At 32.9% G+C, this 19628-nt stretch overlaps 1 protein-coding gene, 1 long non-coding RNA gene and 1 other non-coding gene across 4 annotated transcripts in view; 2 read left to right on the top strand and 1 right to left on the bottom strand.

Annotated features, from left to right (window-relative positions):
* Positions 1–19628, top strand: part of LOC112637570 — a 94392-nt gene that overhangs the window by 15772 nt on the left and 58992 nt on the right. The gene's annotated exons all lie outside the window — the stretch shown is intronic.
* Positions 1–19628, bottom strand: part of LOC105250930 (PH domain leucine-rich repeat-containing protein phosphatase 2) — a 62506-nt gene that overhangs the window by 5861 nt on the left and 37017 nt on the right. The window contains exons 5-10 of the mRNA XM_011257326.3: positions 7933–8090; positions 7431–7577; positions 2193–2340; positions 540–665; positions 209–362; positions 22–82 (exon numbers count right to left, since the gene is read on the bottom strand). Of these exons, the coding sequence (XP_011255628.2) occupies positions 22–82; positions 209–362; positions 540–665; positions 2193–2340; positions 7431–7577; positions 7933–8090 (794 nt within the window). The remainder of the gene's footprint in view (positions 1–21; positions 83–208; positions 363–539; positions 666–2192; positions 2341–7430; positions 7578–7932; positions 8091–19628) is intronic.
* On the top strand, positions 1044–1165 carry LOC112637579. Its single transcript, XR_003122617.1, has one exon. It is a non-coding gene; the product is annotated as a U5 spliceosomal RNA (small nuclear RNA).

Consider the following 19628-nt stretch of genomic DNA (forward strand, 5'->3'; position numbering starts at 1 on the left):
TGTACACAGACATTTACTTACTAGGAAACATCCAGATGCTCCAAATTAGTTGGCACAGGTTCGACAGTTAGCTTTTTCAGTTCTGTACAAATTGCATTTATTTTATTATTTTTTTTTCATCTAATTCGTTTAATTCTGCTTTTTTCGGTATTTTTTCATTGACTTAATCGACTTAACTAAAAGCACATGCAAAAGCGTCTGCACTCACTATTGTTTCCAGCGATGAGTGATACGATATTTCGGCCGCAAAGAGTCAATTCTGTCAGATGATTTCGAGCGCAGCGTACACTTCTTAATTCTTGCAGGGCGCTAATGTCCAATTTTTCAATGCTATTTTCGCTGACATCCAGGTGCGTTAGATTCTTTGCGAACAGAAAAAATTATAGAGCCGTTTTATATCATTTTCTTTTTATATTGATTTTATATGATTTTTTTCTTAAAAGAACGCTTGTTTAGAATTGATAGATTTTGAAACAATAAATATAAGAAATAAAAAAAAACATCAAAAATAGAGTTTTATATAGCAGAGATAAACTTACGCCATAATTTCCCAAGATTATATTTCCTTTCAATTGATTGTTCCTCAGATTAATTTTGTGCAAATTGTTATGCATCGCTTTCTCCTCTTTATAAGACTTTCCATGATCTGTCTTTGACAGAACTTCCTGTGGAATAATATAAGGATAATAATACTTATCTTTGAAAAATTTGAAAGATTTAAAAGATAGAAAATTGAAACTTCTCTTCAGAACTTAAAATTTAAAATTAAAAATTTACAATAAATCGGTCAATTTATAAAGTTGACAAAATTAATTAATAAAAAAATTTTCAGAAATATCGCGAAAGTTTTTCTAAATTTTATTAAACACTACTTTTTGTTTCTTTGATAGGATTTATAAAGGCATCTCGTGGGCCTTAAGGCTCCGAGTTAAATACTGACAGCTTTTGGATAAGGCCACTAGATGTCTACGGAATCGAAATGTTTCTTGTAAGTGAAATGCGGTATGTAGTGTATATAAGAGGGTCATTACAAATTCGGATTGTGATTCATGTTTCCCTTCAATCACGCGAATAAATCTTTCGCCTTTTACTAAAGATTTCCGTGGAGGGGAACAACTTACTGAATATTACAGAATTTTTGGCAGTACCTGGCGAAAGCTGGGTCATAAATCAATCTAAAATTAATTCACACAGGAAATTACTTGACATAATTATTCTAATGTAAAATATCTTGTACAAATATAGCTAAGAAAATTTTTCTCGTACAGTTTCTTTCTGGTAGAGGATTAGATGTATCATCTTCTGATTAGATGTGCTATCAAATGTATTATCTTTTGATTAATGTATCATCGAGAGTGTTTATACGAAGACATTTTTCTCAATATTAAAAATCCTTGTATCTTTATTTACATCTAATCGTTGTTTTTAGGTAGTGATGTGTTTGATATATTCACGTGAGAGAGACAGGTTAAATTGGAGAAAAGTTGTATAATTAAATTTTTAAATTTATATTTATATTTATAATATTTTTCTTTAGAATATAGCAGTAATAGAAATAGAAAAAAGTAATTAATCTATAATTGTAATATATAATATTTTCGCATTAATTGATTTTATATATGTATATCATATATAATATAAATTATGTAGTTTATTAATATTCTGTAGACATGAGAAAGTTAAAATATTTTTAATTGAAATTTCCTACAATTTTTTTAAAGCATATTACAGATGAAACATATTTGTCGTATATCTTTGGAACATAAGTATAGAATAGAATGTTAGATAAGCACGTGTGAATAGTTGAGCTGAATTGCAACGGTCAAGGTCTAATAAAATGGATCAATAAAAACTGCTTAGAACTCATAAACTTGATATTACTAGAAATTTTTGCGTGTTTTATTGCATTCGTTATAATTTAACAAAGCATTAAGCTGGCTTTAGGTAATAATTAACAATGCATTCCTATTTTTCACAAATATTTTCGATATTACGTGGCACATGTGAAATTATAAAATATAATAGAATTTCTCGAAATTCTCCCTGATATTTTATTTCACGATTTACAGATAATTTAAAATGAGTTTTAACAATGCTATAAATATCGTGAATTTATTATTAACTTTTATTAACGCCATATATAATCACTCCATATATAATCATTAGACAATACGTAAAATATTTTCACATACCGTCAGGGCGAGAGCTCGCATGTTGAAAAAATACGGTGCAGTGCTGAGTAAATTTCCGACAATGGAAATATTCCTCAGATTTTTTAGCCGTATCACTTCGTCTGGTAGATCTTTGATGACATTACGATCAAGGATCAGCTCCTTCAGACTGTAACAATCATTATGTTTAATGAACAAAGATTATATCGTAGAAGTAGATGAGCGAAATATGTCGCATGCTATTTCATATAATATAAATGTTTAAAAAATTAATTTTTATTAAGAGAAAGAAAAACAGAGAGGGAGAGAGAGAGGGAGGGGGAGAGAGGGAGAGAGAGAGAGAGAAAATATAAGTATAATTAACGTTAGCAAAAAAGTAGTATTTTTTCTAATATTTAAAGGATTAATATAATTCTATAAATAAACATATATATTTTTTTTCTATAAATTTTCTATATAAATATATTTTTCTATATAAATATATTTTCTATATAAATATATTTTTTATAAGTTAATATTTTTATTTAAATAAATTTTTTGTGGGTTTTTTGCACTCCGTTATTTTTCTTAAATGTGAAGCATTTCGTGCAATATTTCTTGAAAACAATTTAGCATAAAAATATATATGGATTATCGAAAAAATCTATGGATATGAGACAGCAAGATATGAAGAGAATTGATTCTATTGATTTATAATAACGTAAAAGCATGTAAAGAATTTATCAATTAATTTTTTCATTGGATAACATTTTAATCAGTTATTTTAAGAACCTCTTCATTATATTTAATTAAAATATTAACGAAAGAGAAATTATGTATCTTTTGCAAAAGAGTTTGTTCGCCAATTATAATTTTTACAACGTAGCGTAGCGGTGTAACTTTTCGCAAAGCTTCGGACATGCGAATCGGTGAACCTAAACGAACGAGCCGCCCACAGGATGTGCACTTGAGTAGAAAGTTTCGAATTATAGTGAAAACTTCGTTGCAGTAAGCATCTGTGTCGTCGGACAAACTTTCGATTTTTGCAAAGTAATAGCGATTGTAGTAGTAAACGCAACAAAGCATAATCTGGCGAATAATTCGAAATTTTATTTCTTTTTTAAAATGTATATACGTTATATTTTGATTATTATTCATTATTATTCATAGATTTATCAATCACTTGAAAATTGATTATTTTTTTCAGCGGTAACAGCTTTTGCGTTTTAGGCAATTAAAAAATTAAAGACATTTATTAAGTTTCTAAGATATTTAATAATAAAGTAAAGAAGTAAAGATTGATAAATATTAAAGAAAAGAGTTTTATAAAAGGTTTAAACTAAAATTATAAAACACGATAAGATATGAATTGTTGTAATAAATAGATTGAGAAATAATTACAACAGAAATAATTACGGATTATAAATAAAAATAACCAAGAAAGCAGATAGATTAAAGAATTATGTGCGTGAATTTTCTTTTTTTATATATGGCAAATAGTAAATAAATGTGGCATTTAGTGATTAGTGATTATTTATTAATATTAGTGATTAGTTTATTTAACGAAGTCTATTGTCATTTTATTTTAGAAGGCGCATTCGTTATTTCTCACCTCTATCTCTCTCTCTACCTTGCCATTTCTCGTTATTTTATTGCTGCGTACACGCTCGTTTGTAAGAGCCAGGTAATGTTTATATTTGGAGTATATTCTTAGATGATTGTTGTCATAAGATGATATCGTTCAGAAAACACTCGTTTATATATTTTATAAATTTAATTTTTGCAAATATATTTTTTCTTCTGCTTTTTATAATTTTTATCGGTTATTGTTGCTTTAATTTTTCATATATGTAGCGCGTAGAAAAATATTTAAACATTTCAAATTTTTAAATTTCTCAAATTCTCACCACAAATATTAACTAGTAACTTTGTTTTTTAACTAGTAACTATGTTATTTTATTATATTAGCATCTTGCTGATATCAATAATAGTTTTATATTGTAAATTTGTTTTACACTGAACGAATATGTGTTATACAAATGTATAATGCACGCAAATAATATGTATATTGAGGATCTTTTAATATTAATGATTTATTTCCTTGACTACATCTCACAGTGTTGCATTTTTTCCAAATGCTACAAAGTCCTGGAGTATCCAAGTTCATCGCAATCGATATTATGTTTTCGCTATAAGTTACATTATAACTTGACAAGAAGTTTTTTCACAAATGGTACACTTTTTTAAAATTTTCAGCATCGATGACATAAAGTATTATATCCATTTCAATTTTCACGCAATATATATTTTTAAATTTTCACGATGATATTTTCTCGATTCTACGCGCGAATTTTCAGAATTGCCGAATATATTATCTTAATCATCGGCTGAAGAAAATCCATCGTAACTTTTCGCGACCGCGGGATTTCTTGCGGCGGGGTTTCCGCGACCGTAAAGATGTACGCTCGCGATCGTTCTTTCGAGGACTAAAGAGGTCGGTTGAAAGGCAAACTTATTCTCCTCTTAAGGATTTTCAAGTACCGTGGAAAGAAACGGGAGAGGGAGGTGGTATGAACGCGAGGATGGGTTGGCTGACCACTCTGATGTAACAGAACAGAAATTGTTCTCTGTCGGTGTACGAAGCGGGGCCGAGCGATAATGCGCCATGGCTCGATGCAAACATGCACCGACAGCGATGGCGGTTGGTACGAAATCCTTGTTACATGTAATGCCTTAAACCCCGGATGAATAACGTGTAACAAGTTATGCCGCTCGTAGAATAACGCGACGTTTCTGTCAAAATGTTCTGCCCGAATCTCCGGGGCGCGAGATAATTTTAGAAATATCCGCGCTTTACAGTGGGAAGATTACATGGAATTACCGCGGACATTTAAGTTACTCAGATAGCTGACAACGTCATCAGTGTTATTATCGCCAAAATGGCGAGATCTTCGCGCGGGAAAATTAATTACATTAGTGCGAATTAAAAATTGAGCAAATTTAATTATATCAGGGATATAAAGGTTTAAGTTTCTCCAAGATCCTCGTCTCTTAAGATCCTTTGTCTTTGAGATTCTTTGTTCTTACTAGGTATCTGGGTCAACCGAGAGGTATACCTGAGACAACAAAAGCTCTCTCTCTTCCATCCCCGCATTATCGTTGTATATAATCTTTAATTCAAATGACCTCTCGCGGTTTTCTTTCGTTCTTTAAACGCTTTGTTCGATTTCAAGTGATCGTCGAAAATGAATGAGTGCAAAATTGTTTTTAAGTGCCGAGTCTTTCTGTAGTAGAAACGGGGTTAAGCAATACCAGGAGTCGCCTCGTATGTCGATGCACTGGTGCGAGACGACTCGGGTGGAAATCTCCGCGTGCGACTTAAAAAGCGGCGAAATCGTATTTAGATTCTTCGATGAGTGATTTATCCCTCAGATAATGAGTTCTTGAAATATGTAAAGACTCGTAATCTAGGATATTATAATTAAAGATCATACAAGATCGAATAGTTGGGATTTATTTACGTAATCGACATTATTTTTTGGAGCACGTAAAGGCCCATTTTGAGATAAATGAGCCTGAAATTTTGTATAACAATAATTTAAAATTTTCGATTGTAATTTACTCAATTGTAATTTTCAATTGTAATTTACTCAATAATGAATCAGCAATGCTAAGGCTTCATCACGTAGGATTAACTATCTTATCTTTGATGACAGTGGAATGGAAATTTATTTATACATGCAAGTATCTTGAAAGGGAGGAAAAAAGGAGTTACTTGTCTCCAACGATTGTTTAGATTCGCCTTTAGATTCACCGATGGTGAACGATGTATGAAGTGGAATATGTATCTTGCGTGTGTAGGTGCACACGCGTGCAACGTCGTCATCGTCGTCGCCGTGTTCACACCCCGTAGTTCCTTCCCTCCCCTCTTCTCGCCAGAGTGCCGGGATCCCCATTTCCGGTCGATGGAAAGCGGTTTTCGAGAAATTTTACGTAATCTCCGTTTCGTTTGTGCGGTCCCCTATCTGCATGAGATTGGGACGATTTTCGCGTTGTCCAAAATCACATGACTGACTATCATATCTCGTTGCGATCTCTCTCTTTCTCTTTTCGAATAAATAACTCACTTGGTGTAAGTACAGAATAGATGACAAAGATATATTTGCAAGATCAGATGTGTAACACGATGAAATGAAGTACTCAATCATTACGTAATTCAATTTTTTTTCATTATTCTTATTTTGTGTTTGATGATATTAAATATTCTTATTTAATAAATTTCGAAAATTATTAAATTCATAGTTTTTTTGTAGAAAAAAGTAATGTAATTTAATAGATGATGAATGGATGTCTCATTAATTTTTTTATTAAAGTTCAAAACTATTATATTCCTCTCTTTTTCAGAATTAAAAATGGAGTATAAATTATATGTCAAAGATTATTTATCAGATTGATGAGAAGATTTATTACTCGTTTTAATTTCTCAGAATTTTTTCATACAGCTGAATGATAAATTCGAAATAATTATTTTATTTGTTACATATATAATACTTTTTAATTGATATTTTTTCTATATATTTCTCGAGTTTATTCCAATCATCGATAATTATCATGTGTTTTTTAACAAAACGGAGAATTAACAGTGTTACTCGATCATTATCGCGAGCGCTGATTTTCCACAGGAGCCCGTTATCAGAGCTGATCGACAATAGCGCGTGATTAATGTGTTGGTAATTAATTGTGCTCCTAGATTGACGCGTATAAATCAGGCAGCGTAGAGGGAAAATTTAGCTGTGCGCACATTAATGCAATATGTACGAATCGGCAGCAACCGATTGATAAAATAAATTTCGTAAATGTAAATATTCAATATATCAATGTTTAATATCAATTAATTTTAAATGTGCAATGCGCAATAAAATTGTTATCGAGGCATCGAGTATGACATATTATTGTAGTAATATTAATATCAATCAAGAGATAAATAAAATGTAGGGAAAAAATGAAAATTTTCGAGATCGATTTTGTCATGAGTATGTTTTTTAATATGCACTCGAGAATAAAAAACGAAATAAATTTTTAATCAAAATTCATTCAAATAAATTACTATATAGATTTTAGATAATTTTCACATGTATATGATTAATCTTTTCCGATAACAAAGCATAAAGTAAAAAGATCTCTTCAAGAGAAAAAATCATTACTTGCTTAACTGATTTAAATAAATAAGCAGTATGATTAAATAAACATACGTGAGCACATGAGAAATTATGTACATACTTGATCAGTTGGCAGATGTCAGCCGGAATTATTTCGATCTTGTTGTCCGAAAGATTAAGATAGGTCAGCGCCGGCAACTCCAGAAGTTCCCTCGGGATTCTGCGGAGATCGTTGCACTCCAGATGGACGGCACGAAGTTTGGGAAACCTACGTGAGGGAATAGAGAAAGAGAAATAGAGAAAGAGAAAAAGAGAGAAGAGAGAGAGAGAGAGAAAGAAAAAGACCGAAAGAGTTACGTATGAATTAAATACCAATTAAAGTTTCCACGTAGTTTCTTGCCGCATTTTGTTTCACTAGCGGATATGCACTCGCATTTTTCCTACTTTTATCAGATAGGGATTAATCTATTCGCTCTAATTATCTCGGAGTGAATTTCGCAAACAGTCGATTTAATTTCAGAAAGAAACTAAATTCAAAAGGAATCAAATGGGTCTTTGTATTAATCATTTGTATATAGAAATCATCATGTTTGAATGTAGACATGATAAAGATGTGTATGTACCTGTGCAGAAGTTTTAGATTGTTGTCGACATTATTGAACTGGTTCCATCCCAATGTGAGCTCTTCTATCGCTGGAAAAGCAATCGCACTTTCAGGGACCCTTGACAGGCCTCCCTTGCTCAAGTCTAATCGTTTCGGACATAGTGACAACTGCGTAGCCTGTAAAAATATAAAAAAGTCGATCTCTTAAATATATTTAAGATATATTTAAAATAATATATTTCTCTGATTTTTATTATAATAAATCATCGAGTTAAGTACATATGTTAATGGTACATTAAAATATAAATAATTGTTACGTTACGTTACATTGCATAATATTATCATTTCAAATAAAACAATTATTTTAAAATAAATAGAGAGATGAATTATCGCTGGATTATGTTAACTGAATTACAGCTGCAATTCATATGAATCAACATCGATATAAATGCCATTTACCTCGAACTCCAAAGAGTCCGTATCTATGGTGTCCTTGTCACAATTGTCCATGATCAAACAATCAAATTCCTAATATGCATCATCTTTTGTACAGCTGTCTATTTTTACGCGAATGTAAGTGTTTTTTCATTGAACGCACAATTAATTGTTTAGCATAAAAATTTTCGATACATCTTGATGCAATTATCATTTGCGATTTAATCCACATAATTTCGTTATGTGAAATATAATAGTACAATTTAAAACTTTTGTTTATAAAAATGTCCACTCTCGCTTCATTTTTGTGCATTTAATTTCACATCATTATATTTGTCTCTTTAAATTTTCCGATTCTTTAAAACGTAAATCGCATTATTTTAATTAATATTGATTTCGAAATAAATGACGTTTTATTTCCTCGAAATTCTTTAGATATTACAATATAATAATTATGTTTAAATCAATTCGTTCATTAGAGATGAGAAGAATCTCATTTAATAACGAATCAATGATTCAACAATATCGCACACGGTTCGATGATTAATCAAATGTGAAGGACTCGCACTCGCCGAAATAAAACGTTTAAACAAATTTTAACGTTATAATTTCGTCATGTTATTTCGATTTATTTTCTCTCGAACGCTTGCATATTCGTTATTATTATAAATGACCAATCAATGTGTGGTGCAATTATTGAAATGGCTACAACATAAAAGCGAACCACAGACAAATCTAAAATAGAGCAATGTATGCGTAGCGTAAAATAAAATAAAAAGATTTACATAAAATTACATATTTATACAGTATACATATATTTTATAAATTTTTTTATAATATATACGATAATATAAATTATATATCTCTATACAGAATACCAGATAATCATATTTTCTTTGATCAGAATTTTACAACAAATTTGAAATTGATAAATTCTAAATCAATTATTCGTTAATTAATCAATTAACAAATAATTGATTTAATTCCGTTAGGATTAAAAACACTGAGGGGAAAACACGATTAAATTATTTACTTATATCCTTTGCGAAATTTAAGTTCAAAAGACAATAAAATTTAGCTTGAAAAATAATTGAGAAGTCACATCGAATTAATTATTTCGCACCTGTTTATTTTATATACGTGCCCTAGTAATAATGCAGTCTGCGTTTCATTCTTTACACGCTATGTCTTTCGAAAACTGCAAGTTACCGCGTGTTTTATCGTCGGGGAAGTCAAAGATTCATAATACATTCAGTCTCGTTGAACTTCATTGTAAGAAACCGGCATAAAGTAGCGCCGGTGCACGAGCAATATTTGTGCCGACAAGTATTGTTCTGCTCGTTGCACCGGCTACGAATAGCCTCATTGTCCGCGCGGCGAACTTTCAACCGAACAATGAAGACGTCAGTCAGAGCTTTCTTATCGGCGTTAGATTCGGCCGCGATCGCGCGTGCGAAGCTCCCTAAAACAATACGATGGAAAAATTCGCTGCGGAAGTATCGCTAGAAAGCAGAACGCGCATCAAATCAAACTATAACGAAAAATGAAAATGCGAATAGGCTCATATTATTTCATCGCGCATCGACGATAACTCTACCAACAGTAATTTAATTTACATTCACGGATATACGTATAAAAAATTATTATTAGAAAAATTTTCCCGACTTTCTTTCAAGATCATGAAAAATAAAAATATGCAAAAGACATTTTAACTTTTTTAGTATTTTTATTTAACATGTTTTGAATTTTTTTATGAATTCTTATTCATCCCTATTTTCATTCTGATTGAAAATAAAATAATCGAGCAGAGAACGTGATTACATTTTACACTCTTGGATTTTTATATCCCTTCAGAAAGAATTACTCTTCTTCTTCAATTAAATTGATAAACTACCTTATATTCTTTATAGCTAGGAACTATTAGCCAGTTTATTAATAATTATTATTTTTAATTTGACAAATCTTTGAAATTTGATAGCTTCTTGTTAGGGATTTGCAGAAAATAAGAACTGCTTTAATGATAATGTAATTTGCCGTGGTAATCGCGATCCTTTTCTTTGCCATTAGGGAAAGTGCCACGTTGATGAAGGGGAAAATAGGATTATACGAGAAATAGCAACCAAGATACCGTGTTATATCGCAGGAAAGTCTCGAGTGAGCGAACGCGATCGTCGCGTGATGACAATCTGTTAATTTCCGGTCGTGCGACACATCAGATCCAGGGGAAAAAATGCTCTTACGTTCTACTTATTTAATATTTATATAAGTATCATACGTATTGTTCTCGTAATCTCGGAGCCAATTATTTTTTCAAAGCATTTATAGTCTCGAGACTCGAAATAATGAAATTTATTCAACACGTTTATTCTTGTGCACTTCTTAAAATTTGAATTCTACTTTTTCATCTCGATTTCATTAATTTCCTGATGATAATTTTCCATTGGAACTCGAGCTTGATTCTATTTTCCAATCGCGATTCGAATTTGCTTCACCTCCTCGAGTTTTTCATTCGATCCGGAATTTCTTCCCAAGGAGGAGAATGAAAAGGGTCGAATGAAAAGGGAGGCGAAGAAAATCACGCCGGTATCGGCCGGTCGACACGATGGCGATGGCGTGAAAACGAGAAGGAAACGAGACGAAACGACGTTCCCAGCTAACGGACGCGCTTAGCTCACCGTGAAGAGACATGGAGGTAAAGAAGATAGCGAAGGTACGATAAAGATGGAGAAGAAGGAGGGAAGAAGTTGTCTTCGTATCTTCTCCATCGTCCACGCTCGTCGATGGTGGTTAACGAGGAAGGTAACTTTCCCGATGATGTCGGAAAAGTTCACGGCCAGTCGACGATACTGATGCGTCGTCAAGCGAGAACCTACGATAATTCACTGCGCGAAAGAAGATGAAGCGATCTCCTCTCGACGAAAGAATCACTTATTTAATATTTTTAATATTATTTAATATTTTTTAATTCCTTTTTTTATTTTTTTTTTTTCATCAGAGAGTGCGGATCCAAAAATATGTCCAAAAATGCGTTTTTTCATCTCAATAATCTCAGTGATATTATCGACGCTCTTGTAAGAGCAAATAAGTCATCTCTGTGCACGAAAGGAATCGAAGGTATAAATAATGAACTGTAAAATAGATAGGCGTGACGCGCGCGAAGATTATTATGAGATATAATTAGCGAGTACTGTTATTAGATCGGACGCGCGAATTCGCTTAATACGGTGTACCGTTCGACACGTGCGGAATAAATTTATTGTGAGAATTATGTAAACCGTTAAACGAAGCTTCCCAATGTGAGAAGAGAAATAATCGTGCCAATTACGAAGAAAAGATGAAGATTAAAATTGTAGCTATCTTTAAAGCGCGAACGTACTAATTTTAATCAATAATACAGAATCGATTGTCACAATCGCAAAATTATAGTTGGATAAACAATATACCGATGTGTTATAAATTAAATAAATTTATTAATTTTAAAATTAAAATCGATTAATTTTTAAATTAAAAGATTAATTCATAAAATAAACTTGACACTTTTTTATAATGGCACATATAATTTTAAATAAAAAAATTTTTTGAATAAAGATATATTAAAAAGATATAAATGTTAAAAGTAAATATAATATTTATTTAAAAAATCTTTTATATGCATATAAATTTACGTGAGTCTTTTTAATGATAAAATATCAACGTGTGTATTATATAAATTGCTAAAATATGTTATTATTTTATATGATTTAGTAGAAAATTTATAATAATTTAGTTGAAAATCTTAATTATATATTAAACTATTATAAAATAATGCAATTATCAAATATGACAGAGAAATGTTTCGTGATATCCCCGCAAATTTTCACTCGATTACAATATTTTTTTTAAATTAATGCGAGACAGATTACGGTTTGTTTAATAATACGTCTACACACAAAGTCGGATTAATCTCGCTTAATCGATTATTGGACAACTGCGTATCAGTGGTTTCCAAGCGGACAGTTAAAAATTTTTGACCACAACCGAACTATTCCGATTAATTTCCCCGGGATAGCGCCGAGAGAGAAACGTGACATTTGAAATGCGCTCTCGAAAATTTCTTTGTCGTTTCGAGCTTTTAATTAATTGCGCACCCGCGGCGATTGTTGCTCGAATTAACAGATAAAATTCGAAAACGCATGATTTGTTCGAGTCGAAAACATGCAAAGTGACTAATCGGAAATCGATGTAACGGCCTTATCTATTTGATGTCATATCTTCTTTTTCTCTTTTTAGTAAGTTTGAGATAATCTTTGTCAGTAAAAATTATTCACGTTTATATAGTTTTCGTAAAGTTTGAAAATTTGTAAAAATTGTTCTTGCAAGTTATAACTGAGATTAAATTTAATCTTTGGTATTAAGCAGCTTTTGATTACGCTACGCCGTGAATCCTTTGACGGACTGGAAATTTGCGAAAATACGTACTCCTCGAGCTCAATGAAAACTTTACGGAATACCGCCATAGCATCCGGAATGAACGTCGCTTTTTGGCGTCTTAATTCCACCAATTTCCCGGAGATAATTTCTCCTTGTCGAAGCTGGACACGATCGCGAAGTAACGTTCCAGTGCGCCGAGTGTCCAAGAGACACGTTTGCGTTTCGTGAACGGAATTTTTTTCGACCGAAAAGATGGTCGAAAAACACTGGTTCGCGCGCAATCTCCGTTTTTGCTCGCCGGATACGAAGCATTATTCGCTACTACCGCTAGCACGTCACTGAGAAGCCGCTCGGAGAGTTTGTCGCGTGTCCTGCACCACATAAAAAGCGGAAGAGAGAGGTGTGTTCAGGTGCTTAGATCGCGCAATTTTTGCGTCTGCTAGACACTTTGGGTCTCAGCTTCGAGACTATATACGAGAGAACGACACATACTGCTTACTCCGACATTGACGTTTAACCGTTGGAAAGCTGCACACATTCATACGCACACGGATACACGCACATTCGAATGAGAATCCTCGACTTCTCTGACTTTAATCTACTTGTGACAGACATGTACAGATATCTATCTGGTTCCGAGATAGCGCAATTCGAGAGAAAAACGTAGGATCTCGTTGTGACTTTAGAATATAAAAAGATTCAAAGAAGAAAGATTTAGATAGCAAATTCTGGATTTTTTTGGTATATATTGATGATGAAAAATAGTCTATTTTTTTCTAAATCGTAGAAAAAGATAAACTTAATTTTTCATATACATACATTAAATAGGAATTATAAAGCATATTCGCGAACTATTGAAAAGATTCTCTAACGATATTTCAAAGGATCAGAATTCGGAAATCTGAGGATGTAAATATATCGAAAAGGATGAGAATGTAATTTTCCCGAGTATTACCAAGCGTAATTGAGTTCTACTGCAATGACGGTCGAAATAAAAGTAATTGGCGACACGGTCGAGTCCTTCCTCCCTTCTCAATTACGGAAACGCATTGCGACGCGGCCAGAAGACTTCCCTAATGGCCAATTTAATGATCAATTTCGCATACCGTTGGAATGCACACGTAACGGTACGCGTTTCTTCTCTCTTCTGCCTCTTTCTTCGGATATCTTTTACACCGCCTTCTCGTCAGCATTTATTTCCTCGCAACAAAATATCGATGGAATTCGTCCTGACATCCCCCGCGACATTATATTTTATTCTTCCATCCGGATAAATAATATATTTAAATTGTATAACAGCTAGAGCGAATCATACATCATCCTCAGATCTTTCCAGATCGAAAATATTTTCGACGCTGCAAAGTTTAGCTTAAAGCAATTACATTTTTTCATTAAGTTGACGTATTATCGAAATACATGCGACATATTCTTGTAGGAAAAATTCAGGAATAATTGATCTTGAAAACATAATTGTCTGACAAAGTAGCATCCCAAAATTTGTCGACATTTTGTACGATAAAAGGAGAAGCGTCACAAAAGGATTCGCCAAAGGGTTTTCCAATCCAAAAAATGTGAAACGTTCTCGCGCGGAGTTTCTTGACGCGCGATCAAGGAAAAAATCACGCGGTAAATAAACTTCAATTAAACTTTCAGAGTTCGCGAGGGGAAGTTAGTAGAAATGGCCGACTTTATCAACATCGTTCTAATCGCCGGTGTGAACCAAGTTTTTTCTTTCCCCGATACTTCTTCCATCTCGCAGATTCTCTCGCGACAACTTTCGATCGAAAAGCCATTTTCGCAGGATCTGCGAATCTGTATTTGTATCCTTTTTGCCCGCGATTTCGCGACGATGGCCACGATTTTTTTTCCCAACCGTGCCATGAAACGCCTCGGTTTTGCATTTCACGGTGAGCCGAGCGTGTCGATCCAATCTCGGCCTGTTTTCGAACAAGCACATTCGTTAAAGCGAAATTCCGCAGTTCACTTCTGATCGAACGAGTCATTCGAAGGCGAAGGAAAGCTGTTAGATAACTTCTTCGAGGGGAATAAACGTATGCGACACACGCGTCGGCTCGTAACTCGGGATTTCTCTATTCTCGTAATATGATCACGCGATGTAGCAATGTAATAATAACTTAGAATCATCTCATCGTTAAATTTTGCCCGCAATGAACATTGGTGAATCTTCCCCATTCAACAATAATTGTCGTAGAGCTGCTAATTGCACCGATATCACGTTTCACAATCGTGATTCGTATGACTAGCTGTTAAAGCTAATAAACTCTAACTCCAGTTTCGTTGTTTGTTCCCTTGCGAGAGCTACACCCCCGCGAGCTAGAACGAGAGATAAGGACGCTCGACGATATCGTGTCGCTTGGTAATTTACGAACGGCAACTGTAGGGAATATAAACAGAGAAAGAGAGAGAGAGAGAGAGAGAGAGAGAGAGAGAGAGAGAGAGAGAGAGAGCATGTCGCGGGATATACAGGAAGGATCTGCGGAAATATAGGAAGCATCCTGGGGATACGTTACGTTACTCACTGAGACTCCACGTGAGTCTTTTATCCAAAATTCTACGCTTTCCACGAGAGGAGAGCGAGAGAGAAGCAGCGGAGAGAGGAATATTTGATATACACGCGATCGCAGATGCGCAGGAGGATATTTGAATAACGCGATAAGGATTTTTCTCGCCTCAATTCGATAAATGCATTGCAATACGATCGTCTATTTTCGTTCGGAAAACATCATATATTTGCGCTTGATAAAGAGGAAAGATATCTAATCGATTAGGTGATCACGAAGATTGAATCGGGACATAGCTCGATTTTTGCAATAAAGAGTGACAAGATACGGGATCGTTTAGAGAAAATGAGGTGCCAAAATTCAATCATGGCAATTGCGATATTAATATGAGTGAAATTTTCTAATTAATTTAATTATTTAATTATTTTATTAATTTTTCGACGAAGTAACAATTAATGATTTGGAAATTATGAAGAAATTTTAGATATTTTCGTTTAAAACACATAATTATTAACTTATTTTAATAAATAATTTATAAATTTTGTTCTTTTGATCTTTCTCTCTCTCTTAATATACATATGTATGTATGTATGTATGCAAAGTATATACACATGTATTAAGAGAGGGAGAAAATATCAAAAGAATAAAATTTATAAATTATTTATTAAAATAAGTTTAACAATTATGTGTTTTAAACGAAAATATCTAAAATATCTTCATAATTTCCAAATCATTAATTGTTACTTATCGAAAAATTAATTAAATAATTAAATAATTAAATTAATTAAATAACTTCAGTCATACTAATATTATAATTGTCACGATTGTATATATATATATATATATATATATATATATATATATATATATTCATTATTTCGCTCTTTTAAATATGTGTTTCCCAACATATAAAATTACAAATCAAAATTTTTATCTCAAATTTTATTCCGAATTATAGGTTGTCTAAAGATATTTTTATAAAACAATTTGCTAAAAGAATATATATATCACATGATATCACATTACTTTATTGTTACTAATCTTGAAAATTTTCTTTTTATTTTTATATATTATCGTATTTTATTATTTTTTTTATTATTGCTAATTTTTTTATTTTTTATTCCTATGTTTTATTATGTCCATGTAATTGTAATATAGCAGAGATATATATTATTAAAATGTTATATTAGTTACATTGTTACACTAGTTCTTCCACAGGATTCTGCCATATCAACGTAGCATTTCTTCTTACTTCAATCTAACTCATTCGTTTCTCCAAAGATAGTGTAACAATCTCGGAAGTAACTTTAATGATTAGATTTTTTAAAAGTCTCAATTGCTAATATTATAAAAAAACTTTTAAATGTTTGAGCTATGATTGAGAAAATATATTTTCTCAAAAAAGAGAGATTAGATTTATCGTTCTCTAAATATTTCTTTATTTTTATTTATTTTTTAAATATGTACAGAAACTGCATATTAGAACAATTAAAATGTCTAGAGATTTCTGAACTTATAGAAATAAATCTGAAATCTGAATGATTGCATACACATATGCTTATTGATATTTTTAAATATTTAAACGTTTGAAAATGCAGATAAATTTGTCATTTGCTCGCAAGAGGAAGATAATTGTATTTATTCGATATTAAATCTAGATAAATAACCTGAAATCTCACTTATTGTAAAGTTATTTATTGTAGAGTAGTTATTGTAGAGTTATTATATAGTTATGTATATCATATTTCTACGATCTCTGTATACTTTTTCAATTTGACAGAAGATACACTTCACTGCAGTGTTTAGAAACAAAGCCTACTTTCTAAGAGTACAACATGTTTTTCCAATATGCAATTATGCAATTATGCAATTATTAGGTACATTAATAGGCGTCGATATGCTTCAAAAGATCAACAAGGCAATTACGGTAAACACGAACTATAGCAGTACCGTAAACGTATTAATCTCACCCAATGAACTGCAAAGCGATAGTCAACGTGGCTGTTTGTCTTGTAGGATCGATCAATTTCGTCGAATCTAATTTCCGAAAGTGTTAATAATCGCGAAACGCTCTGAAGTAAATTCCGATGTAAATCGCAAGCAATTGTGCGTTTGATTAAAGTAAAGAACATTCCGACTTCGCAAACTCTTTCTCGCAAACTTGTCGCGCAACAAGTCGCTTCGTTATTTCTTACTTCTGCTTGCAACAGAGAAAAAGTACGGTCCCGCAACCGATTCATTTGTTTATTGATTCATTGATAATTTTCTTCGCAATATTTGCATCTCGCGAGCAATCGCGATTTTTCAATTCCGTCCGATCGATCGCGGTTATTGGATTCTTATTATTATTATTCTCTCTTTTCCCCACAACCGGCCTATAATAACAAAAGAAAAAATTATTCAGACGTTTTTTCGGCCACCTCTGCATCGTCCCTTCATGAAAAACGCGTTTAATGAGTGATTGTTGCGCGATCTCGTTAACGGAATACCCGATATAAGGTAGGACTCGGATTTTCCCGTAACAAGAACATCATTACCGTCCTCGCAGATTTCTCTTTTTCTCTTTTTCTTTTCTATATGTCACGGTCTGCTTTTACACTTGAAAGAGTCTTACATTGCTCCGGAAGGATTTGAAAAATCAAATGGGACGAGATGCCTCTCCTGTTTTCTCTCTCGTCTTGTTTTTTCTTATTTCTTTCTCTTTTTTCTTCTTCCTGGCTTATACCAAAGTTTGTGACTTTCCCATTGCATTGCATTTAAGATATATGTAGTTTCCGCGACGAGATGTTTTTCTATTGCCGTGTTTATCCGGAAAAGCTCGGCGTGAATGCTTCTCTTCTCATTTAATCTTGTATCGGAAAGAAGAAACTATTTATCGTAAATTTTTGCTTGGAAAGCGATTCTTGTGATAGTCCCGGAGCAGTATTATAATTAATTTTGATTTAATATACCGTTGCGTTGCGGAAAAATGCGCGGCATCGAGTTTTCTCGGCAAAATTTTATGAATTTAGGTAAGGAAGTTTGGGCGCGGCTAAGGTCTACGCTAAGGCTCGTAACGAGGGAAGTTCCGCACGAGAACTTAATAAGGAGCCTTAATAAAAATTCCCGCTTTGATCATGACACAGTCATCCACTGGGCAGATAGGTTGCGGCGCGCTTTTAAGGGTCCTTGGAAATTATTTCGTCGGTGAATAAAAAAAAGAAAGAAGAAAGAGAACAAAGGGGTGAAAGGGTTTCTGCCTGCCTTCGGTGTTTTCCTCTTTGTGACTAACAAGTGGAATTCATGTGAACGCACGTTCGCATGCTGGTTTACTCCCGTAAAGATCTTTTGAGGACGGATGGAAAACGGGATGTTCAAAAGGAGAATGAACAACAAGATAATCCAGTAAATAACAATGGTACTTTGACAAAAAATAGATCATCGTAGTAGAAAAAAAAAGAGTAGAGTTTAGGTGCATTGGATTGCGCAGTAGATAAAGAGGGAAGCTTACGTGCATTGTATTTTTCGTTGCATTATAGGCAATGGTAGAAAAATTTATTTTTTTATGCTAAAGAAATATCGCCTTTTGATCTGGAATAAATTTAAAATAACTTACAACGATCACGGAAAATATAGTAAGTAATTTTCGTTTATATATTTTCCTTTTATCGGATTTATTTTCAAGTTACAATTGTTCTTTTGTTAGTAAAAGTTATACACAAGCAACCGATAAAAGCCAAGAATTATTTTTCGCTTTAAATCTAGATGCAACATCGACTTGTCTCTTATTCTCAGCCGTTGTTTAGTGTTACAAATTTCGCAGTTTTATAAAATGAGTTTAAAGAGTAAGTTTATTTTATTGCTTTCGGCAAATATATTGGCCGATATTCCGAGCAACCGAACAGTCTTAAGAATGATCGAGAAGCAATCCGAGAGGAGGAGTAGACGGGGAGAGAAAATAGCGATGCGAGTGTTGTAACTGGCAACTTTTCCGAAGTGCCTTTCAGCGATTAAGGGGAAACTTTCGCGATTTACAGTGGATTTCAAGGAGAGCCGCAGACCTCGCGGGTCCAATCGGGGATTTACGGTTGAAATCGCTATTTGAACTTTATATCTTCCTCAACGAGTTTCCGGAATGTAGATGGCTTGAGTAGCATCAAACATGCTCGCTTAATTGTGTCAGAAGATAACATTGTCACAATGTATGTGATAAGACACATTTATCGCACTAATTGCTTGTCCTCTCATGATTCGTAAAATGTAAGCAAAGCTCGAGAAGCACACATTAAAAATTTATAAATCTATTTTTCAAAATGAAAAGTTTTAATGTTTAAAGTTATTTGACACACACATGATTCGATAATAAGAA

This window comes from Camponotus floridanus, unplaced genomic scaffold (genome assembly GCF_003227725.1).
Source record: "Camponotus floridanus strain SB8 unplaced genomic scaffold, Cflo_v7.5 scaffold18, whole genome shotgun sequence".
Lineage (NCBI taxonomy): Eukaryota > Metazoa > Arthropoda > Insecta > Hymenoptera > Formicidae > Camponotus > Camponotus floridanus.